The sequence below is a fragment of the Carcharhinus amblyrhynchos genome, chromosome 12 (genome assembly GCF_965287045.1).
Source record: "Carcharhinus amblyrhynchos chromosome 12, sCarAmb.v2.hapA, whole genome shotgun sequence".
Taxonomy (NCBI): Eukaryota; Metazoa; Chordata; class Chondrichthyes; order Carcharhiniformes; family Carcharhinidae; genus Carcharhinus; species Carcharhinus amblyrhynchos.
The window spans coordinates 13,383,187-13,407,665 of NC_137335.1; the positions used below are offsets into that span (position 1 = coordinate 13,383,187).

Here is a 24,479-nt window from a genome sequence, read left to right on the forward strand (position 1 = left end):
CCTCCCCAATATCTCAAAATCAGGAACGTAATCACAAAGGGACAAAATTCAGGATTAATAATGAATTGCGGGATAATAAAATCATCCACTGAGCTTGGAAAGGCCAAACCATGGCAGGATCATTGAATAATATCCACGATCCATCCAAAGTTTCACTGAAGCTTCTGCACCTCCGCCATGTCATTATCCCCCAGCCCTGGCAAAGAACATTCTAGACCCCGATGGGTGGGCAAGGAGCTGACATGTCAGGCTGCCTCCACCCCACCTCCATAAACACTGAGGACGAGACAATGCAAGTCCAGCGGTCAGAGTCTTCGACCGATCCCAGGCCTTGAAGGTTGGATACAATGTGCTCCATCGAAGTCCAAACGCCCGGCCTTCAGACCGAGATCGTGAAAACACGGCAGCCAGTTCTCAGGCTAGGAATTCATCCCCAGTTCCGGTCAGGGGACGAGGTGGGTACTTCTTCTCCATCCCCATCCCCCCCAGGGCAACGAGGATGCACGACGTACCATCAGCCAAATTAACGAGGGACAAAGATGAGCCCCCATTGAGCAAACTGCCCTCTTGGCTAACTCCTCCACTTCATCCATTCTCTTTAGGAGATCTCTCAGTTACCCAGTACGAACACCAAAAAATCTGTGCCGGGGAGCCGAGACCTTCGTCCATAACTTCACTCATGATGGCGGCCACCATCTTGATGCCAATAGCATCAGTGAAGGGCAGGGCCTCTCACCAGTGAATTGGTGACTGCCAACCCGGCCCACCTCGCTATCTCCAACCGCCTCAATAAAATGAGGATTGTCTTGACTTAACTCGACTCCCCTTTGCCAAAATTCAACCAGTATCTTCCAGGAATATAGCTCGGACTACACATATCAGGATGGGATAATTATAGGCAGTACATCATAATTGAAAAAACAGATTAATTGATGAGTAGTACTTGAGCTTGCGAAAAAGGTCCCTTGCTTACCTCATGTGACACTCCAGGTGGGATTTTACAGCTTCGCTCATCCAGAAATCATAAAATCCCACCCAAGATCAATGGACCTTCCTATGGTCCACCTCTCGCCCGCTTCAATTCCCATGGCGGGCAGGGTGGTAAAATTCCAGCATCCGTGTTTTTAGTTTGCTTTGATGGAAGGCCTCTCTGGGAGATGTAGGAGGGATGTCCAGGTAGATTCTTTACTCAGAGTGGTTGGGGTGTGGAATACACTGCCTGATGTGATAGTGGAGTCAGATACTTTAGGAACTTTCAAGCGGTTATTGGATAGGCACATGGAGCACTCCAGAATTACAGGGAGGGGATAGCTTGATCTTGGGATTGGACATAGCTCGGCACAACATTGAGGGTCGATGGGCCTGTACTGTGCTATAATGTTCGATGTTTCTACAGAAAATAAACTGATATCTTCAATAAAATGTGCCATTGTACTGACAGACCTCAGCAAGCTGACTGGTTGATATAATATTGCAGTCAGTGCTTCCACACAGTGGGTTACATTCTTGCAAAGTGGCAGCCAACAATCCTTGGAGCAGCACTGATAACAAACAGGAAATCATTGCAACCACATTCACTGAACTGTTGACTCAAGCTTCAAGATCACGTTTGTTCATGGCTGGGAGGACAATGTTATTCACCTCCGGTAAGTACTGGCTGTTTCTTTAACCGTATCCTCTACAGGATTTTTTTTAATTTTTGTGAAACCACTTCAGATACTCTTTGGGAAGTTTTCTGCAGGTGAGATGATGATGACATTTGCTGTGTTAAACAATATTTTTTTAAAATTTGTGCAGGGGATCTGGATATCACTGGATGGGCCAGCATTTATTGCCCATTCTTAGGGAGGTATGGTGGCGCAGTGGCTAGCAGTGCTGCCTCGGAGTGCCAGGGACCCGGGTTCGATTTCTGATTTGGATCACTGTCTGCGTGGAGTTTTTTCCCAGTGTCTGCGTGGGTTTCCTCCGAGTGTTCCAGTTCCCTCCCACAGTTCAAAGATGTGCTGGTTAGGTGCGTTCTAAAGTAAAGCTTATTTATTAGTCACAAGTAGGCTTACATTAAGACTGCAATGAAGTTACTGTGAAAATCCCCTATTCGCCGCACTCCGGCGCCTGTTCAGGTACACTGAGGGAGAACCTATCATGGCCAACTCACCTAACCCGCACATCTTTGGACTGTGGGAGGAAACCGGAGTATCCAGTGGAAACCCATGCAGCCACAGGGAGAATGTGCAAACCCCACAGAGAGAATGACCCAAGCTGGGAATCTAACCCGGATCCCAGGTGCTATGAGATAGCAGTGCTAACAACCGTGCCACCCATGTCTGCGTCAAGTGTGTGGCGACTAGGGGATTTTCACAGTAACTGCATTGCAGTGTTACTGTAAGCCTACTTGTAACACTAATAAATAAACTGTGGCATTGGGTTTAGAGGCACACGTAGACCAGACCAGGTAAGGATAGCAGATTTCCTTTCCTCCAGGGCATTCATAAATTGGATGGGTTTTTACGACAATTCGAAATGGTTTCAGTAGACTTTCTTTTAATTCCATATTTTTTCAGATTCAAATTTCACCATCTGTCATGACGGTCCCCAGAGCATTACCCTTGGTCTCTGGATTATTAGTCCAGTGACGGTACCACTGTGCCAGCACCTCTCTATAATATGGTGCCTTTGCCCATTAGTAGGGTTAAGGTTAAATTATATAATCCTCTTTGGCACAAATGCTGGCAGCTGCAACACACATTGGACACAGCCATGAGTACTGTGCATTAGTAGAAGCTGTAATAAGCCCTAGAGCTTACTTTCACAAGTGGAGGCAACTTCAACGTGAGAATGGAAACCATTGTTCCCCGCTTTAGAAAGCAAATTTTGGATCCGACATTGAGCTTGGTGTTGGCAGGTCACAAATGGACAGATTAATTTAAGACCCATTCAGTTTAAGGTGATTTTCTTTTGCAGCCTCACTCACTTGCTTCCTGTCTAAGCCTCTGACAAACTGTGAAACTAGGAACGCTATTGACTAATAAACTTGTTACTGTCTCTTTAACACACTGGCAACAAATAAAATTTCTTTCATGTCTTGAATTGAAGCATTCACAAGTATATTACTAAATCATTCCATTTTTATTGCGTGCAACATACAATGTTTCAGTTGTACAGACTATAGGCAGTATGCTAATACAGTATATAGAGGGGTTTTGCTTTCATGACCTACAATATTACTGCCATACTGGTATACAAATTCTTAATACTGTTCTAAACTACGTACAAAAATCACAAATGCCATATCATTAAAAAGGCAATCTACCCACATATAAATTGTATGTAAGCAAATTCCAGGTTAACAATTTGTTCCCATAGTACACAGTAGTATAACTTGTTCTTTTACTGGTAATTGGCAATTAATTTGCTCTGCGCCAGTCAGTGCACAGAACGTGGTTCAGTTGCATCACTGAAGCAGAGGTTTTGGTTTACCAGTGGTCATGAATATGGTACTGTTCCATGTTAATACCCAACTTTTCTAGGAACGTGTCAACAAGAATAAGCGCATGAAACCAGGAGGTGGTTCACAGGTTGGAGCTGTCAGATGCTAGACTCAAGCTCAAAGGGTATGGTTGGAAAACTTGGCCATTAAGCTTGGGATGGCAGGGTGGCTGGCATTGCTGCCTCACAGCACCAGACACCAGGGTTCGATTCCCAGCTGGGGCCATTGTCTATGTGGAGTCTGCATGTTCTCCCCGTGTCTGTGTGGGTTTCCTCTGGGTGATCCGGTTTCCTTCCACAGTCCAAAGATGTGTGGGTTAGGTAGATTGGCCATGCTAAATTGATGCTTTGTGTCAGGGGGACCAGCTAGGGTAAACGCATGTGGTAATGGGGATAAGGCCTGGGTGGGATTGTGGTCGATGCAGATTCCCCAATGGGCCAAATGGCCTTCTTTTGCTCTGTGGATTTTATGATTCTGCTAAAGAGATTTGGCCATTTCATGTTAACCAACATGCAAAAGAACCCGAAAGATACTGAATGTAGCTTACTGGAGAACTGCACTGACTCCAGGGACCGTGGTACCCTGAACTAGCCTGTTCTCAGCACTGCAACTGTTGGGAATTTCAAGGTTTAGGCATTGAATAGTCTGCACCATGTAATATCTCACTGGCCTATGGTGCTAAACCATTTAATAAGGAAAAGCCCCAAGAATGTCAGTTTAATCAGAAATGTAAAAAAAAATCTATTGTGAATTTGTAAGAAAAATTAGGAATGTTAAATTCAAATATTTGCAAGGTTGGGTCTGTAAGGTTAAGACTCACACGATGGTTCACAAGTGGCCAGAGGGAGAATAAAACCTGATGCAAGTAGCCAAAGGGTGGGATTATATACACAATGAGAAGTACAATCTATAAAATGTCTCAAAAGGTCCCTTTACATTTCCCCATTTAGAATTTAGATTTAAACCATGTTTGCCTGTATACGATCGTGTAGAATATCTGTTCTTGCGTGACAAATCCTCAGCATAACCGACAAAGCAAAAGGCAAATAAAGTAAGCTGAATACTGCGGATGTTGGTATCTGAAACAAGGACAGAGGATGCCAGAAAAAACTCAGCAGGTCTGGCAGTGTCTGTAAGGAGAAGGAAGCACAGTTAATGTTTCAGGTCCTTTAGAATTGAAAGGAGAGAGCATGAGTTAGGTATAGAGACAGGAAGGTTGGCAACAAAATGTAGCAAATTTAAGGAGCAGAGAGAGAAGGCCTGGTGTGGGAAGGGTATTGGGTTTGCATTGAGGCAATAGATGTTTGGGATCTTTTTTTTAAAAAAGGCGATTAAGGTGGGAGGAGAGAGGTCACAACCGAAAGCTGCCGAACTCAACCGGGAGGCGAGACACTGCTCCTCCAGCTTTGTGTTGGGCTTCACTGGAGAACTACAGCAGGCCAAGGATGGCCACAAAGGAGTCAAACCCAGGTTCTAGTGATGCTGTTCTCTGGCTACGTAGAGCGGGGCCACTTTACGTTAGGGTAATTTAGCAGCTCAATACCTCCCCCCCTTTATGTTATTTGATTGCTTTTGATTGTCTGTGGATTTTAATTTTCCTCATTGTCTGTCGACATTAGTCCTTTCCTTCAAATCTCTCCACGTCACCACTGCGGCAGAGGAGAAATTGGGTTCCACGTCATTGTGATGGTTTCACTGCTGAGAAATGCACTATGGAAATTCAGGCTTTCAAAATTTGCACTCAGCTCAGGTGCTGGGTAAGTCTCTCTTTGCACAACAGGGCTACATTTTCAAACTCCCTGGTCCCAGGAAGTGGGCGTTCTGTGGTCTGGTATAAAGAATGATTGGAGACTGGTCAGCTTTTCTGTAGCTTATCCTTTCCTGTAGGGGCAGAGCTGCCCATATCTGCAGAAGGCTGGCCAGACTCACTGAAATAAGGGAGGTATGAAGGGGGCTGTCCTCCCAGGTCCCTTTTTGACCTTTGACACTGCAGGTGCTTGGGGCTTCATGTTTGCAGGAACAATCAGTAAAGCCTGGCATTGTGGACTGCCCTCCAATCCCCACTGACTGAAGACTCCTTGGGGCTGCACCAAAGATGTTTCTCTCTCTCTCTTCCTCCCTTCCCACTTCCCATCCAGGAAACTAACACTTCAATCAGCTCCTCCTCCATATCCATCGGCAGACCAAGAAGCTTTCCATTACTCTGGGGGGACTGAGGCCTACGGCTGCTCCTCCTGACTTTCCTGCCAATGGTGCTAGGTCCTAGCAAAAGGATTCCTTCATGGTGGCGCAGTAATTAGTACTGCTGCCTCACAGCATCAGGGACCCAGATTCAATTCTGACTTGGGTTGCTGTCTGAGTGGAGTTTGCACCTTCTCCTCGTGTCTGCATGGGTTTCCTCTGGGTGCTCCGGTTTCCTCCCACAGTCTAAAGATGTGTGGGTTAGGTTGGATTGGCCATGCTAAATTGACCTTAGTGTCAGGAGATTAGCAGGGTAATTATGTGATGTTACGGGAATAGGACCTGGATGGGATTGTGGTCGGTGCAGACTCGATGGGCCAAATGGCCTCCTTTTGCACTGTAAGGATGCTATGGATAGTGGCAAATCGAGGTGCTGCCAGAAAGAAAGTGCACTTAAGGAAACTGCAGAGAAACTAAACAGAAACTTGGGATGGAGCTTTACGCTGGCAGAATTTTATGGTCCCAATAGGCTGAATGGCTCACTGCAGTTACAGCTCCACCTTTGGTGTCTGCTCTTGTTTTACATCTCTGCAGAGAGGCCGCAGAAAACACTACCCACAACCCAAGCCCCAAGACAGTGCCCCTGCTGTACCAGAGAGGTACATCTCTCGCCGTCTGCCCTCAATACCTCTCCAAGGCAGACTGACAGCTTAGTGACAATCTGAAGGCAGCTTTCGTGCCACCGAACTGCTGCCTGGAAACAGCCAAAAAGATTCACTGCATTAAATCGGAGCCTTAGGCCTCAGGGAGGGTGGACCCGCTCGCTGATCCCATTTGTCCTGGGCTGGATTCCAACACAAGCCTCCAAGGGCGAGAGAGAAAACACAGCTCTGACAATGAATACTTTCCAGCTGATGCAATTACACAGAATATTTATACAGAACCACTGGAAGGCCTGCTGATAAACTGGGCCCTCAAAACACAGAGGCAATAGTGGAAGAAGTGACAATAATACCTTGTTCTTCAGGCAGTCAATTGGCATTAAGCACAGGATAATCTCACTGATGGGGTGGAATGTTTAAGTGGCAATTAAGTGCAGTGACGATACAGTAGTGTAAACACAAAGATGGACAAAAACATAGTCAGATCAGTATTTCATTCTTACCCCCCTTGCCTTCTGGCAGCTCAGCCGAGAATGACTATGGAAGGTAGATTTGATTGATAGGTAAAGCCAGAACCTAAACCCGACAATCATGTGGGCAGATTTACTTTCTATACCACTAGGCCATGCTACCCTGACACTTTCTGTAATCAAATGTTCTTTTTTTCCCTTTTACTCCGCACTCTCTTACTCTCTCTCTCATTCAACTTCCTACTTCCCATTTTTCACCATATTATTAGAGCTCTTTCCTGTGTTGTGAGACCAGGCCAATAACATCTGTTTTGTGCTGGTGAATGGTGAGGGATGAGTCATTGGTGGAATTGCAACATTCACCATTTTGGGCCTCCAGTGTCAATGAACTCCCCACTCAGAGACAGAGCAGGTTAGATGCAGAGCACAGTTCTGGTCCAACAACGCGCTTTAGCTCCCAAACTCTTGCCCCTTCCTACACCTTGTGCTCTTTCCAAACTATTCCATAAAATCACAGAACAATACAGCAGAGGAGGAGGCCATTCAGCCCACAATGCTTCTGCAAGCTCTTGGAAAGAGCAATTCAATTAGCCTCGGCTCTCCCCCCAGTCCTGCAAATCTTCCCCATTCAATTATTTACCCAATCCCTTTTGAAAGTTACTATCGAATCTTTGTTTCACACAGTGGATTACTGATCAGGACAACACATTGTGTAATTTCTTTTGCCCTTGTGTCACCTCTGTTTTTCCCTCAATGACTTTAAATCTGGGTTCTTTGGTTACTGGCCCTTATGCCACGTTTTCTCTTCGTCTTTCCCTCCCCCATGATCTGGAAAGCCTCCACCTTCCCTTAACCTCCTCTGCTCTAAAGGAGAACCATTCCAACCTCTCCAGGCTAACTGAAATCCCACCTCCCCAGAACAATCCTCGTAAATTCCTCTTGCACTCCCTCCGAGGTTTCTATATCCATCCTGATGTGTGGTGCCCTGAATTTGCACTTTCAAAAAAAACAAATCACATGGATTTGGATGCTGGCGAACATGCCTAGAGCAGCGATCTCGCACAGGGCCACATCGCTGAATATTTTACAGGGAGGTGTCGCATCTCATTTGCAGCTGAACGAAGGGCCAGATGGCATGGCAGGTTCCGAAACATTGCAGTACTATATCACACAAATGTACGGCAGCCGTGTTGTGGATGAATCAAAGGACAATTTCGTCCGTCGAGCAAACATCTTACGCTCAAAGATAAAAAATATTGATCAATATATTGTGAATAATAAAAAAAACTAAAAAAAAATTAACAAATTATATGCCCAGATGTTTATAAGAATAATCATTTCTGGCTTAAAAAAATATCTTAAAAAAAAACTTTCAGTTAACCAGCAACTGTTACCAAATTAAGTGTGTGTTTCTGGGATCCACAGAAACACATAGTCTTCCTACGAACATAAAACCATTCATGCAGCCTGCGCCCAAACTGATTTTATTCCCACTTTTTAGTCCAAGAGTAGGATGCAAACCATCCCGCTACTGTGACAGATTCACTGATGCATTGCATCTGACTGTTCTTTGCCATGCACAGAGTGAATATCTCATCCAAGGAGATGCAGAAACCCCATAGTCGGCTGTGTCTCTGGCAAAGCGTTATACACATAACTCCGAGAACATCAGCAATGGTTCACCGGTTAAGGTTAACTGGGTTCTCAGAACACACACACCCCTGGCACGCCACCAAAATTAATTCAAACGAAACCGAAATTGGAAGACTCCAAAGACGTCTTTACAAACTAAAGATACGTTTCGCTGTTCAAGGAGCGGCGTTGCATCCCTCAGGGGCCATGGCGCTGTCCTCGTTGATGTTGTCGGGAAGATCACTGTGCAGACGCTTGTAGACAAAGTGAAACATCTGTGCCTGAGGCCGACTGTGCAACTCTGCCTTGATCTTCTGCGGGAAGGTGTCGGGAGCCAACTGCTGCCAAGTGTCATTTATCAGAAGGAAAAGGCTGTAGTTCTCAGTGTCCTGGACTTGGAACTTGGCAGCACAAAGGTCGCACAGCTCCTCCGTCGTCGTAAAGGGTCTCACCAGTAACGTCTTGGCTGTGCAGCCACTTGTTGTGTTGTTGAAGGCCACACGTAGGTAGTTCTACACAGGTTGAGATAAAGGGGACCGGTAAACGCAATGCTGCAGCATCTCTATAATTCACACAATGACATCCGATTGCACGTAGATTGCAAACTGTTCAGTGCTCCATTGCAGTTACAATCTCCACAGTATTACGTTAGCACGTCCCTAGGATAGAATCAGCTCTAGACATGAATAGGCTGCTGTCCAGGGCATACCTGGCAGTCACCTGAATACAGAACTGTTCCATTTCCCTAGATCAGGATTTGCAAACTGGGTCACGTGGAGCCCCAGGGGTTCCGTTGGACACACCCAGAGGTTCTGTCGGATACACTCAGGTGTTCCGTCGGACACACCCCGGAATTCTGTCGGATTCATCCCAGGGTTCCATGGTAAGCCAGGCTGATGTAAAGTTTAAAGTTTATTTATCAATGTCACAAGTAGGCTTACATTAACACTGCAATGAAGTTACTGTGAAAATACCCTAGTTGCCACACTCCCAGCGCCTGCTCAGGTGCACTGAGGGAGAATTTAGCATGGTCAATGCACCTAACCAGCACATCTTCCGGACTGTGAGAGGAAACCCATGTACACATGGGGAGAACGTGCAAACTCTGCGCAATCAGTAATCCAAGCTGGGAATTGAACCCGGGTCCCTGGTGCTGTGAGGCAACAGTGCTAACCATTGTGCCACTGTGCTATTAGGCAAGCTAGAAATAATGGGAAAGTAAGTCCTCCAAGCTCTAGGCCAGAAGAAACGTAGAAACTAGGAGCAGGGATAGGTCTTTTAGCCCTTTTGAGCCTGCTCAGCTATTCAATATGATCAAGGCTGGTCCATGATCTCAATGCCATATCCCATTTTCTCCCAAACCCCTTAATGCCATTAAAATCTAAAGTAAAAGGACTCTTATGCTATATATTTAACCTGTAGAAATACACTCCACTCAACAATTATTATGTATTTCTCCTTAAGGGACATACCTGGAAGTCTTCCACAGTTGGAGCTATCCTGCAGTTTGCAGTCCTCCTCTTGTGCCACTGGTTGAGGGTATTTCTGGTCTGTGAGCTCAGTAACTTGGCTGCCTGTTCCTCTTGGAAATTCTTTATTAGTGACAGGGCTCCGTATGTACTGGTCAGGTAATAGCCACCTATACAGAACAAAGCAACAGAAGGGGTCAATCAATAAGGTCCAGGTTATGACCAGGTTTTTGGTAATGGTGAGTGGACAATATACAAACAACAACTTGCATTTATACAGCAATGTCTCAAGGCATTTCACAGGAGCATCGTCAAAGTTGGTCACCAAGTGAAAATAAATAACATTAGGACAGATGACCAAAAGCTTGGCCAGAGGTTTTGAACAGCATTTTCAATTCTGAATTTGCAAACATTAGCCAAAACTTAAGCACAGTTGGAAGATCTTAAGATCTGCAGATCTTAAGCACAGTTATAAATTTCATGTCTTGTTAAATCTATTTTGGAATACAACATGCACGTGATGTATATGAGATTCTGGAAAATAGTGGTGATGACGGGTTTGTGGGGAATGGGGAGGTGGAAGATATGAGGAAAAGTTGAAGGATGACGTTTACCTTCAGTAATGTGTTTTGTTACAGTGACAGAAGCTATTTCATTATTTATTCATGGGATGTGGGCATCACTGGCAACTATTTCTTGCCCTTGAGAAGGTGCTGCCCTCTTGAACCACTGCAGATCCTGAGGTGTTGATATGCCCACAGTATTGCTAAGAGAGGAATTCTAGAATTTTGACCCAGTGATAGTAAATGAACGGTGACATATTTCCATGTCAGGATGGTGGGTGACCTTGGAGGAGAACTTGCAGGTGGTGGGGATCCCACGTGTCTGCAGTCCCTATTCTTCTAGGCAGTGGAGGTCACCAGTTTGAAGAAACCTTGGCAAGCTGCTGCAGTGGATCTTGTACATCACAGTGCCATGACATGGCACTGTGCATCAGAGTTGGAGGGAGCGAATGTTTAAGGCGATGGAGGGGGTGCCAATTATGTGGACTATTTTGTCCTGGATGGTGCTGAGCTTCTGAGTTGTTGGAGCTGCACTCATCTAGACAAGTGAAGATTATTCCATCACACTCCTGACTTGTACCTTGTAGATGGTGGATAGGCTTCGCAAAGTCAAGGGATGAATTACTCCCACAGAATTCCTAGCCTTTGACCTGTTATTTTAGCCACAGTATTTATATGCCTAATCATTAAAGGCATGTGGCTTTGGGTAGACACTATTTATCAGACCTGGAAACTGCAAAAAAAAGGCCTGCATGTGAACTGTTAAGTTGCATCCTCTCTCTTTCCAAAAGTTGATAAGCTTTGCTTTGCTTGACCTCCCAAGGGATCCGCCCTACATTACTGAGACTCGCTGTGTAAGACTTGTCTTAATATCAGCAGTGTTACAATTTAAAAAAAATGTTTTTAAGAAATGAATTGTACTGGATTAGCTATAATTTCAGCGATTACATGTTGAGCCTTACTAACTTCCGAAAGGGTAATGCTTGTATATCGCATACCAGGTTTGATGCAAATCTAAACATTTTACCAATAAGCATATTTAGCTAACGCCACACATTGCTTCCAACAGGCATGTGAAAGCAACGCAATGGGTTGGATTTTATGGGCAAGATGGTGGGTGGGCAGATGGAATTGCCTGGGAAGCCATGTGTTCGACTCCTGGTGGCGAGAAAACTTTAAGTGGTTAAAGCAGCGGGGGGTGGGGGGGGCGGGGGGAGATCAAGCGGCAACTCACTCATTAGTGGTGGTACGGTCGTCAATGTACTCAAAAGCCCACTTGCATATAACTGAAATCCAATTAGATGCAAGTTAAGCCTCCCTGATAGAGTGAACGTCTTGTCTCTTTTGCCTACAGTAACCTGTCCAGCGAAAGCTGGTGACTTGTATATGGTTTCCTTGACGTACTGAGAGAGTCCTTTTGACTTCCAGCAGACAGAATCACAGGGCACTGGATCGATCTTAGAGACACTGGGCATTGGATCGATCTTGGAGACCCTTCCTCGGTGGCTAAACTTGCTGAGTTGACACTCCTGAGGGATAGAGTCGCAGGCAGATAGTGGGATCAAAAATTTAAAGGGGCAATGGACAACTGAGGTGTGGAGGTGGAGGCTGGGGTGGGGAGACATCTTTTAAAGTGGCATCACAGATGGGCCCCTTGGCAGAGGGCATTCAGTTAAGAAAAGGGAGAGGTAGAGGCAGCGTGGGAGACAGCCACCCTGTCATTCTTCAGCCTTGAGCACTGGAGGGACTCACCAACTGGATGGTGACATCTCAGACCTCGGCTGAATTTGTTGACGCCGCTGAGTGATTGTGTGATGGTCACTGAGCTGAGTTGCTGCAGTGCATCTTGTACATCGCAGTGCCATGGGTCTTCACCAGAGCATGCAAGACAATTTTCAGCTCCCGACATAAGGCTGCCTGCCTTTTGAATAGGCTGGCACCTCCTGCATGGCCATCAGAATTCACTACTGCACAAAGTGGTTGAGGCTAAAAGTATAACTATAGGTGGGCTTGGCAGGGGGGGGGGGGGCAACCTTCTGGCCACGTTCATCCCCAAAAACTGGAAAATCCAAGGTCAACTGACTTTCCCTGGTCCACCCCTCACCTGCTATGATTCCCATGGCAGGTGGAATGCGAAAATTCACCCCATTGTGTGGTTTCAAGAAGAAATTAGATATAGCTTTTGGAGCTAAAGAGTGATAGGAGATGGTGGGACAGTGAGGGTGGGGGGTGGGGAGGCGGGATCAGGATATTGAACTGATGATCAGCCATGATCGACATGAGTGGTGGGGCAAGCTTGAAGGACCGAATGGCCTACTCCTGATTCTAGTTTCTATGCATCAGATGTTGTGGGCTTCCTGACATCAGTACATCCTTGCCCTGCCCACATCAAGCGATGTGTAATCTCTAATGTGTAATCAGTAATCTCTAAACTGTCTGTGCTTTATATGCTCTGTCTGAGGCCAGAACTCTCCATTCACCTGACGAAGGGGCTAACCTGAAAGCTTGTGAGTATATTATCAAATAAATAGGTTGGACTAAAACCTGGTGTTGTCAGACTTTTTACTGTGTGCACATCAAGCGATCCAGTGACAACCCCGCATCACCTGCGCCCATTAAATAGTCGCCTCTTCCGCCAGGTTCAGCCAACTGCCACGGACCATGCCAAATCCCTGGCAACTTCTGGGCCCCCCTCCCTGCACCCCCCACCCCCCCGCAATGGGTGCATCAGATCTACATCCAGCCCAGTACGTTTGAAGAAGATATTTGGTTTTTTGATTGGAATCCATTTACTGACACAACAGAACGTTGAGGATTATTGCTTGAAGTTCGACGTACAATGTGAGCTTTTGCACAGCAGATGGTGACATTGTTCAAACCTCCTTACTTCGCAGGTCAGAAGCAGTCACTGTTTTATATTCGCACAACGCATTTACACAAACTTGATTTTATTTGTGAGTGTGCACCAACTCCCATGGAAGTAGGAGTTATCTTGGAAGGGTTGGGGGGCGGTCAGGCGACAACACCAACAATGTACCAGTATGTAAGCCAGAACAGGAAGGAAGGAGAACTCCCTGTGCTTTAAACAATAAAAATTCCATTCATACATCAGGATGTATCAAACTCAGTGTTCCCAAACAAAACAGTTCCCAGTATAATACCAGTTACGTGCCAGCAATGTATTCCAAGTAGACTCACTGTATTAATTTATTAATTGCTATGTGAACCCAGTTACTCAGTCCACACGATAGTGAAACTGAGTTATTCTTTTCAGCAGGCAGTGTGCATCAATCTATTGTTAGCCTATAAGTCAGTAACGGAACAAATTAAATACACAATGAGCCGACTTCGGTCACTTGTGTATAACCAAAACAATGCATTTTTATTCCCCCCCCCCCCAACTAGTGCTGACCCTAGTTAATGGGATGGCATGGCGGCACAGTGGTTAGCACTGCTGCCTCGCAACACCAGGGACCCGGCTTCTATTCCGACCTTGGGTGACCGTTTGTGTGGAGTTTCCTCCACGTGCTCCAGTTTCCACCCACAATCCGAAAGATGTGCTGGTGAGGTGGGTCAGCCGAGCTAAATTGCTCCTTAGTGTCGGGGGGGGGGGGGGATTAGCGGGGTGAATGTGTGGTGTTACGGGGATAGGGCCTGGGTGGGATTGTTATGGGTGTGGACTCGATGGGCTGAATGGCCTTCCTTCTGCACTGTAGGGATTCTATGATTCTCGTTAAACGTGTCAATAATTATTTACTCCTAAATCATTCTTCCCAAAAGTGTCAATACCGCTGTCTCCCCGCCCACTCTCACTCCCAGTTCTGCACAGTTTTAAAGTGGAGAAAACCTGCAATGATACATGCTTCTTGTAAATGATTAAACATAGGAGCGGACCTGGTTCCATTCTCCCCCTTTGAGAAGGCTGAATAGCTGATTCTAACAGCACAGGAACTCACCGTTCAGGTGACTGAGGAAGCAAACTGTGCCCTTCTCTTCTCAGCAGAACACAAATTGTGCCATGCCACTGCGTGATCCCCCCCCAGTCGCCCACTGCCCTCCCCAGTAGGACTGGAAATAATTCATCCAGCCACCATCAAAATAAATCTTTGTACAGTGTTTGCTACCACTCCATTGAAAGACGCGGAGTCAAATGAATGCGTCGTTGTGAATGACTTGGTTCGCAGTGTTCTGAAAACACAGCAGCACGATGAATAATGACTCTGTTTCGTACCTTCTCCATGCAGCAGTGATGGGTCCAGCAGCTCCATCATGTATTCAATCTCGATCTCCAACTCTGGCATGTCACACTGGGCCACTATGTAGGTCAGCATCGGCAGGAAGTCATCAGCCCCGTATAACCTCCCTGTGGGCACAATTACACGGATTGATGAAAATCAGCACTTTCTGTTGCTTCCTGTGGTAGCGCATCCCCTACTTTGCAGGATAAAGTCAATTCCCAAGAGGCGAGATGATTTCTGTTTATTACATAAATGCATTCTGCTCACTGTCTCAGGGTTTAATCATCAGATATATCACTGGCTGCTCAATGATGTAGCAGAGGTACAACAGAGTACTGGATCTGATTTGATTTATTATTGACACATATATTAGTATATAATGAAAAGTATTGTTCCTTGTGCGCTATACAGACAAAGCATACCATTCATAGAGAAAGAAAGGACAGAGTGCAGAATGTACTGTTATAGCCATTGCTAGGGTGTAGAGAAAGGTCAACTTAATGCAAGGTAGGTCCATTCAAAAGTCTGATGGCAGCAGGGAAGAAGCTGTTCTTGAGTCGGTTGGTACGTGACATCAGACTTTTGTATCTCTTTCCTGACGGAAGAAGGTGGAAGAGAGAATATCCGGGGTGTGTGGTGTCCTTAATTATGCTGGCTGCCTTGCTGAGGCAGCGGGAAGTGTAGACAGAGTCAGTGGATGGGAGACTGGTTTGCATGATGGACTGGGCCACATTCATGACCTTTTATAGTTTCTTGCAGTTTTGGGCAGAGCAGGAGCCATACCAAACTGTGATACAACCGGAAAGAATGCTTTCTATGGTGCTGGCTTTAATTATGCTGGTTGCTTTTCCGACGCAGTGGGAAGTGTAGAGAGTGTCAATGGGTGGGAGGCTGGTTTCAGTGATGTTCAAACTGGTGAAAGCTTTAAGTTAGGGTCAATACAGAAACATAGAAAATAGGAGCATTGCAATCATAGCTTATCATCTAACTCAATAGCCTGATCCGCCTGATCCCCCCCCCCACCCCATATCCTTGGAGCCCCTTCAGCCCAAGAGCTGTATCTAACTCCTTGAAAACATAAGATGTTTTGGCCTCAGTTGCTTTTTGTGGTAGCGAACTCCACAGGCTGACCACTCTCTTGGTGAAGAAATTTTAAAGTTTATTTACAAGTAAGTCACAAGTAAGACTTAACATTAACACTGCAGTGAAGTTATTGTGAAACTCTCCTCATGTGTGAAATTTCTCCTCATCTCTGTCCTAAAAGATTTACCCCATATCCTTAGGCTATAACCTCTGGTTCTGGACTCCCCACCACCTGCAACATTCTTCCTGCATCTACCCTGTCTAGTCCTGTTAGAACTTGAGGTTTCTATGAGGCCCCCCTATATTTTTCTAACCTCCGATGAGTATAACCCTAACCGACTCAATCTCCTTTCATACATCATTCTCGCCATCCCAGGAATCAGTTTGGTAACTCTTCACTGCACTCCTCCTATAGCAAGGACATCCGACCTCAGAAATATCGGTACACACTGCTTCTTGCAGCGTTGATCAAGCCAACAGAGTCCTGGATTTAGCTGAAAATGAATTCTCTTCTTTCATTCAATTGTGACTGATGCCCCTTCTACACCAGTCAGGATAGGTAGGCACAATGGCCACTCTTATATGTGCCGGTTAAGTGATTTGATGGGTGGAATTTTCCGGCCACGCTTGCCCCCAAGGCCAGAACTTCCTGAATGAGGTCAACGAACCTTTGCATGGTCCGTGTCCCGACCGCTACGATTCCCGTGGCAGGCAGGACGGGGAAATTCTACCCAACTTCTTTCATTGTATCAGCTCTCTGCTCTGTAACTCACCAGAAACATTTCAAATCTTGGGTGTTTTTAAAACCCATCAATTAGACACCATTTCGTGGCTGGCTGTGTACTCTTATGCTGTAATATTGAAAAAAAGTTCTATCTTTTGCTGTAGAAGTCACCCAGTAGGGGCACGACGGAACAATGATTTCTGGCGCTCGCTCAATTTTTACACTGAAACAAGAATGAGGTGGCTGATTCTTGGAACTCACTTCCTTAAGTATCTGATAAAATGACCAATCTGCCTGAAAATGTTTCATAGAGATTTAAGGTGACAGGGATGTGCAAGGAAACCAGATTGGAATAGACAGCTCCAAGGGGTGAAGCCAGTATCGATATCAGCAGGAAGTGGCCTCTCTGGTGCTACTGCGGTGAATGGGGTTTTGGCAGAGTGCCCATCAGTTCTGGTTGGTAGCGGGGCTGTCACGGATAAGTTCTGAAAATCCTGCCCCATGACGTCGATTAAGATTTTAATTCAGGTTACATGACGCTACGTGATTCTGCACTGACCAACCCAGCGCCTTTCAGGTGTGTCTCCTGGTTCCCAACGGAAGTGGGTTTAACAGTGTCTGAATGAATGCTCTCATAGAATCCCTAACAGTGAAGAAGGAGGCCATTCAGCCCATCGAACCTGCACTGACAACAATCCCAGCCAGGCCCTATCCCGTAACCTGCTAAGCCTCCCTGACATTAAGGATCAATTTTGCATTTCCAATTTGCCTAAACTGCACATCTTTGGAGTGCAGAAGGGAACCGGAGCACCCGGAGGAAACCCATACCGACACTGGGAGAACGTGCAGACTCTGCGCAGACAGTAACCTAAGCTGGGAATTGAACCCAGGTCCCTGGCGCTGTGAGGCAGCAGTGCTAACCACTGTACCACCATGCCGCCCTTCAAACTCAAAGCCCACTGCATAGGTTCATGTGTCTCTACTTCCAGACACGTCAAATTATTGACACTCGAATATGGCTGCTGTGTGCAAATATAGATGACTTTCAGGTAAAGTAGCAAGGGTTAATGAAGCTCATCTGTGTTGCCACTAATGTGTAACCGCAGTGCTGGGTTAGTGGGAGGAACATTGAGCGTGGGAATGGAAATTCACATTGCTCCACTAGAGGGTGCTATTCTGAGGACACCATAAGACCTGGGAGCAGAAGTAGGCCATTCGGCCCATTGAGTCTGTGCTGTTATTCATTGAGATCCTGACTGCCCTGAAATGATAATCCTCAACTCCACTTCCCTGTTTTTATCCCCAAAACCCTTGATTCATTTACTTTCTCAGCCTTGAGCATATTAACAATCCAACCTCTACAGATCTCTGTGGTTAAGAATTTTACAGATTCATTACCCTCAGAGAAGAAATTCTTCCTTATCGCTGTGTTAAATGGGCCACCCCTACTCTGAGATGACGCCTTCTGGTCCTTGTTTCTCCCTTGTGGGAGAGTCTATCTCTTAGCATTTACCCTTCAAATCCCTTGAGAATCTCATATATCTCAATAAGGTCGCCTCTCATTCTTCTAGACTCCGATGAGTACAGGTCCAACCTACTTAACCTCCCCTCATAAGAACACAGCGAAGGTTTGTATCCAACCCATTTCCTGGCAAATTGGGAATATCCAATACTTATAAAAAGCATTATTTTTAGTGGTAACAACTTTTGACTCAAGCCCCTGACTCCTCCACCCAAAGGAAATAAGAGATTGAATGTTGCACGGAAATATCTAATTTACTTACTGGAATCTTATCATAATTACTAAAATCTTATAATTTAACAGTCTTATGTTTTACAAGAGGCTGTTCACTATGAGAACTATCCCATTCTCCAGCCTCTATTTAACCACATGCTTTATAAAAGCATTTATGGAATCTGCCTCCACCGATGTTTCTCGTAGGGAACATAAGACTCAACAACTCACTGCGCACAAAATAAGCACTCTCCTAAGACAGGTTAGATTCAGAAAGAATGTTCCCAATGGTGGGAAAGTCCAGAACCAGGGGTCACAGTTTGAGGATAAGGGGTAAATCTTTTAGAACTGAGGTGAGGAGAAATTTCTTCACCCAGGAAATGGTGGATCTGTGGAATTCACTAACACAGAAAGTAGTGGAGACCAAAACGTTGTGTGATTTGAAGAAGAAATTAGATATAGCTCTTGGGACTGAAGGGATCAAGGGATATGGAGGGAAAAGGAGGATCAGGATTTGAATTTGATGATCGGCTATGACCAAAATGAACTGTAGAGCAGGTACAAAGGGCTGAATGGCCTACTCCTGCTTCTACTTTCTTTGTTCCTCTTTCCATACTTTGGATTCAGACTTTTATCAACAATTCCATCAGGTTGGTTCTTAACTTCCACTGTTGCAGGGTCAGAAAGTCTCTTTTCCTCTTGGAACCTTTCATAGCTTCCATCTCCATGTCCTGAAATCTGTCCCAAAGTAAGAATCTCAAAACATCGCAACATTTTAACCCAGGTGGTCTAACCCAGTGAACACTATAGCTCGAACATTTCCTCTGTACTCTCACCTCCAATGTCTCATTTTGGGTTTTTTGGTGTGGTTTATTATTTTTTCCTTCATTTTATTCCCCAGAAGCAAGTCAAAATGCACCAATAGGTATTTGCTTTGGTTTGTTGTTCTGCTAGTTCACATGCTGTCTGGGAAATAGACCAATTCTCCATTAATCTGGCCTCACTTTTCCAAAGAAAAGATTGGGTGTAGTACAAGTGAGGGCACGGGTGAGAGATATGATACCCAATTATGAGAGCACGCGTCTAAACATAGGATGCCCAGACCACTGACAAGAGCGAGCAGCATTATTAAACCCCAGAGATATCTAAAACAGACCCTAAAGTTTATAATAGCTATACAAAAGTTCCTCTCTCAAATGTGTATCTACCTGAACCTCCAAGTCTCCTTCCTCTTCCATTTACTTTGAAATTTCAACTCTTTGATGTTCCAAAGAGTCTCCCTTCCTTCCATACTCTCCCTTCCTTAGAGCAGTGGTGCCTCACAGCACCAAGGACCCGGGTTCAGTTCTGGCCGCAGGTGACTGTGTGGAGTTTGCACGTTCGCCCTGTGTCTCCGTGGGTTTCCTCTGGGGACTCTGGTTTCTTCTCACAGACCAAAGGCGAGCGTGTTAGGTGGATTAGCCATGCTAAATTGTCCCTTAGTGTAAGGGAGATTAGTGGATAAAACACATGAGTTTACGGGCTTAGGGCCTGGGTAGAATTGTTGTTGGTGCAGACTCAATGGGCCAAATGGCCTCCATCTGCACTGTAGGGGTTCTGTGATGCTTCATTGCTCTTCCTATTCAATTTTAATTCGACATCATTCAGCATAGTAGCATTGTGCTTCTGGACTCATGTCTAGTACTGGCCCTGTGGCAGCTTACCAACACTCTTTGAAAGTCAATACACCATTTTATTAATGTACTCAGTCATTTCAATGAAATTGATCTGACGTGACTTGTCTTTCACAATTGTGCTGCTTGTCCTTAATGAACCCACTCCCAGCACACTAAAGACACCCATTAACTGATTGCTGCTTTAATGTCCAATTTAGTAAAGTAACACCATACCTGAATTGTTTTCCATTGCAGTGTAGATAACTTTACAGACCCTGAGCAGTAGACACACCTTCTTCTCAGGAGAGTATGCCTTGTGCATGTTTGAAAACTTGTGCTTTATTTTATCCAAGGTAACAGTGTCAGGCACGGCCGCATCGACTCCCAGCTCCTGAGGCACTTTCTGTTTAACCAAGAGGAGGTTCTCCTTCAGCTGCTTCCAGGAGCCGTCGGAGATGTGGAATTGTTTCAACGTGGCGTAGATGTAAGATTTCAGGGGCTTCAGAATGCACTTATGCATCGCTTTCTCCAAAACAAAATCTGGAAAAGGTTTATCAAAAATAAAAAGTCTATAATCCAAATCAAGTTAGGTCTACAAATAATACTGTCTAATAATAAATAATAACTAGAAATGTTTCATAGCAAAGGCGTGGCATGGTGGCAGTGGTTAGCATTGCTGCCTCAGCTTCAGAGACCTGGGTTCGATCCCAGCTTGGGTCACTGTCTGTGTGGAGTTTGCACGTTCTCCCCATGTCTGCGTGGGTTTCCTCTGGGTGCTCCAGTTTCCTCCCACAGTCCAAAGACGTACTGGTTAGATGCATTGGCCATGATACATTGCCCCTTAGTGTTGCGGGATGTTAGGGGGATTAGCGTGGTGGACATGTAGTGTTAGGGGAATAGGGCCTGGGTGGGATTGTGGTCGGTGCAGACTTGATGGGCTGAATGGCCTCCTTCTGCACTGTAGGGTTTCTATGATTCTATGGGTCACATTAATGTGCGTCACACAATTGTCCCTGTCAAAAAAGAGGAGAAAAGTCAACTGACATTTATTGAATCCTAGAAATGCTGAAGTAGGTCATTCGGCCCATCGAGTCAGCATAAACTCTTCAAAAGTACACTTAACCCAGACCCTATCCCCGTACCTCCAGGAATTTACCCTTAATAATCCCCCTAACCTAATTGGGACACACAGGGGCCAATTCACCTAACCTGTACCTCTTTGGATTGTGGGAGGAAACCGGAGCACCTGAAGCAACCTCATGCAGACATGGGGAGAATGTGCAAACTCCACACAGACTCCATTCAAGGCCAGAATTGAACCCGGGTCCCTGGTGCTGAGGCAGCAGTGCTAACCACTGTGCCACCACGAAGCTTCCTATGCCACTAAATTAGAGGAAGGCTTCCGTTTTTCATTACATGACAAAAGGACACAGTATTCCCTTTCATAACATCAAACAAGGAAAGGTTGTTTGCAGAACATTGTCACATTTTGAAGTTTTACGCTATAGGGTGCGTATTCTTCATCAGTATATCCAAAAATCAAACACATCCAAAAACTGGACTCTTTTTGAACCTTAACGATCTTCAGCTAGTCTCTTTGTTTGCACTCTTTATCTATGATGCTTTTATTACGCATATGGAAAAGAAACTTATTTCATTTATTTACTATTCAGTGACCACATCTTACTTTTCCAATCGTTTTATTTGCCTAGGCTTAGGCTACCATAATATAAATTTATATGCAGTATCCAAAAATAATCTGAAATCCAAAATGTATTTAAGGTAGAGAGGTCCCCAGGATGGGATAGAATCTATCCCAGGTTACCGTGGGAGGCAAGCAGAGAAAGAGCTGGGGCTTTAACAGATATCTTCACATCCTCTTTGATCACAGGCAAGGTTCCAGAGGACTGGAGAACATCCAATGTTCTTCCTTGTTTAAGAAAGGATGCAGGGATAATCCAGCGAATAATAGCCAGTGGGCCTGATATCAGTGGTGGGGAAGCTTTTGGAGAAGATACGGAGGGATGGGATGTATGCATATTTGGAGGAAAATTGACTAGTTAGTAACAGCAGCATGATTTTGGATGGGGAAGGTCATGTCTCACCAACTTGATTGAGTTTTTTGAAGAAGTGACAAAGAAAATTAATGATGGAAGGGCAGTGGATGTAATTCGTATGGATTTTAGTAAGGTGTTTGGCAAGGTCCCACATAGCAGACTGGTACAAAAACTAAAGTCACATGGGATTCGGGTGGGCTAGATAGATGTAGAATTGGCTTGGTTATAGAAGACAGAGAGTAGTAGTGGAAGGGTATTTTTCAGAATGGAGATCGCTAGCTGTGTACTACATAGGTTTCCTCCCACAGTCCGAATGATGTGCTGGGTAGGTGCGTTGACCATGCTGAATTCTCCCTCAGTGTACCCAAATAGGCGCCAAAGTGTGGCGACTCGGGGTTTTCACAGTAACTTCATTGCAGTGTTAATGTAAGCCTATTTGTGACACTAATCAATAAAGTACAAGTTAGAAAGCTGTAACTATCACAGAGTTGTACTGTGTATCCCATGCTTTTTAGGCTGCAAGTATATGGCTTGACAAAGCATTATACTCTCCTGACAAGGCAGAGACATAAATATTTAACTTGTCAATTTAATTAATCTAAAAGACTTATAAAGTTCTCCCACTTTGTGTTGACAAATAACTTAAAATAGGAATCAATATTTTTACAAGAATTAACCGCCAGTTGTATCATGATGATGGCAACATTAGATATAACAACAACCTGCATTTATGTGGCACTTTTAATAATGCGACAGAAGGTGCTCCATAGAAGAATCAAGGCAGAAATTGACAGAGCCAAAGAAGGCATTAGGACAGGTGTGTTTTAAGGATTGCCATAGAACTCCTAGAATTGTAGAATCCCTACAGTGCAGAAAGAGGCCATTTGGCCCACCAAGCCTGCACCAACAACAATCCCACCCAGCCCCTATCCCTGTAACCCCACATATTTACCCTGCTAATGCCCCTCTTACTAAAGGGCAATTTAGCATGGCCAATCCACCTAACCTGCACATCTTTGAACTGTTCTAAAGGGGGAGAGAGGATGAATATGAGGGAATTCCAGAATGTAGAGTTGAGACAGCCGGAGATTGTCTATACAAGTGGGATGAAGGATGTAAGGAATAGGTCAGAGGCCAAAGTTGAAGATAAACAGTGTTCTCAGAGAGTTGTAAATAGGAGGAGGCTACAGAGATAAGGGGTGCCAAGCCATGGAATGATTTATATATAGGATTGAGAAATAAGCGTTTGGGAACTGGGAACCACTGTAAGCTAAGGGAGTACAGGAGCAATGGTTCAATGGAACTTGGTGTGAACTAGTGTACGGGCAGCAGAAGCTTGGAATTTTTACATCAAATCACTGCATTGAGTGTTCAGAAACATGGAAGAAAATGTTTATCTTTTTTCAACGTTGGTGCGGTTGATGGCCGATGGTTCAAAACCTGGGAAGTTGATGCATGTGCACACACAGGTAATGCATGTCACATAGGTGCCACATGTGAGACACAGACAGACAGACAGACACACGTTTGTAACGATGCATTTATTATTGCAACAGCAAGGCAAAATTAAAAACAGGATGAAGGATTGAAAGCTGCATTAATAGTCCACCCTGCTCCAGATCGATATCTACACTTAAGAACCAACATTCATCAGCTCCTGTGGCGGTTACACAAATGGATTTTTAAAGCAGGCTGTTTCTTTCCGAGACTGAAACTGACGAATTGAAATTATCTACTGAGGTAGCACCAGTTTTAGAAGCTTGCAACCTGGATAATTGTCCATGGCCCCAGACCATGAGGGGGAGGGGTGCACACAAGGTTTGAAGTGTGGGAGGCAGGAAGGAGGGCAGGGGTCCTTATTTGCCAAGGACCAGCACTGAGTGCAGAATCCTTACAGTGCAGAAGGAGGCTGACTCTCTTGACAGAGTATCTTCCCTCTCCCTTGCCCTATCCCCATGCAATGACTCCAATCAGGCCATTGAGATTGGTCCATCAGAATATGAACTCCCTGATCAAGGAGTGAATTGATGGGCTAATCAGGGAATCTTTTCTTTCCTTTAATAACCAGAAAAGTCAGTTCCTCTGGCACTCCTGAAGATAGACTGCTGACCGATAGCACTCTGCACACTCATGTTGGGATTGTAACCAAAGGGATTTTGGTGAAGGGAATTCTGCCTCTGAAGACTTATTACATCCTGGAACGCCACACAGAGGTTGGCAGGACTAACAGGCAGGACTTCAAAGATTCATCTTCCTTCCTTCCGCCCTCCCTCCCTCCCTTCCCCAGTCGTTAAAGCAGCCACGTGTAGGGCGAGTGAAAGTTGGTTTTAATGGGTTTTTTTATCCATCTCCTGCAGACTGCAAACAAACTCACTTGGCTAGCCATCTCTCCGGCCTCCAAGTCTTACCGATCCTAAACTCTCCTCGAGCTGTCTCAGATTAGCTATGATGTAGAGATGCTGGCGTTGGACTGGGATAAACACAGTAAGAAGTCTCACAACACCAGGTTCGAGTCCAACCAGT

The 24,479-nt window shown here is 45.2% G+C and overlaps 1 protein-coding gene across 3 annotated transcripts in view; it reads right to left on the reverse strand.

Moving 5' to 3' along the window:
- Positions 1-3,106: 3,106 nt before the first annotated feature.
- The window catches only part of LOC145350784 (ras and Rab interactor 2-like), a 156,979-nt gene continuing 135,606 nt past the window's right edge, over positions 3,107-24,479 (reverse strand). For all 3 annotated transcript variants that reach the window (XM_080200072.1, XM_080200073.1, XM_080200074.1), the window contains 4 exons: positions 20,134-20,439; positions 14,696-14,827; positions 9,905-10,071; positions 3,107-8,944 (listed from right to left, as the gene is read on the reverse strand). In XM_080200072.1, coding sequence (XP_080056198.1) covers positions 8,609-8,944; positions 9,905-10,071; positions 14,696-14,827; positions 20,134-20,439 — 941 coding nt within the window. In that variant the 3' untranslated portion in view covers positions 3,107-8,608. The remainder of the gene's footprint in view (positions 8,945-9,904; positions 10,072-14,695; positions 14,828-20,133; positions 20,440-24,479) is intronic.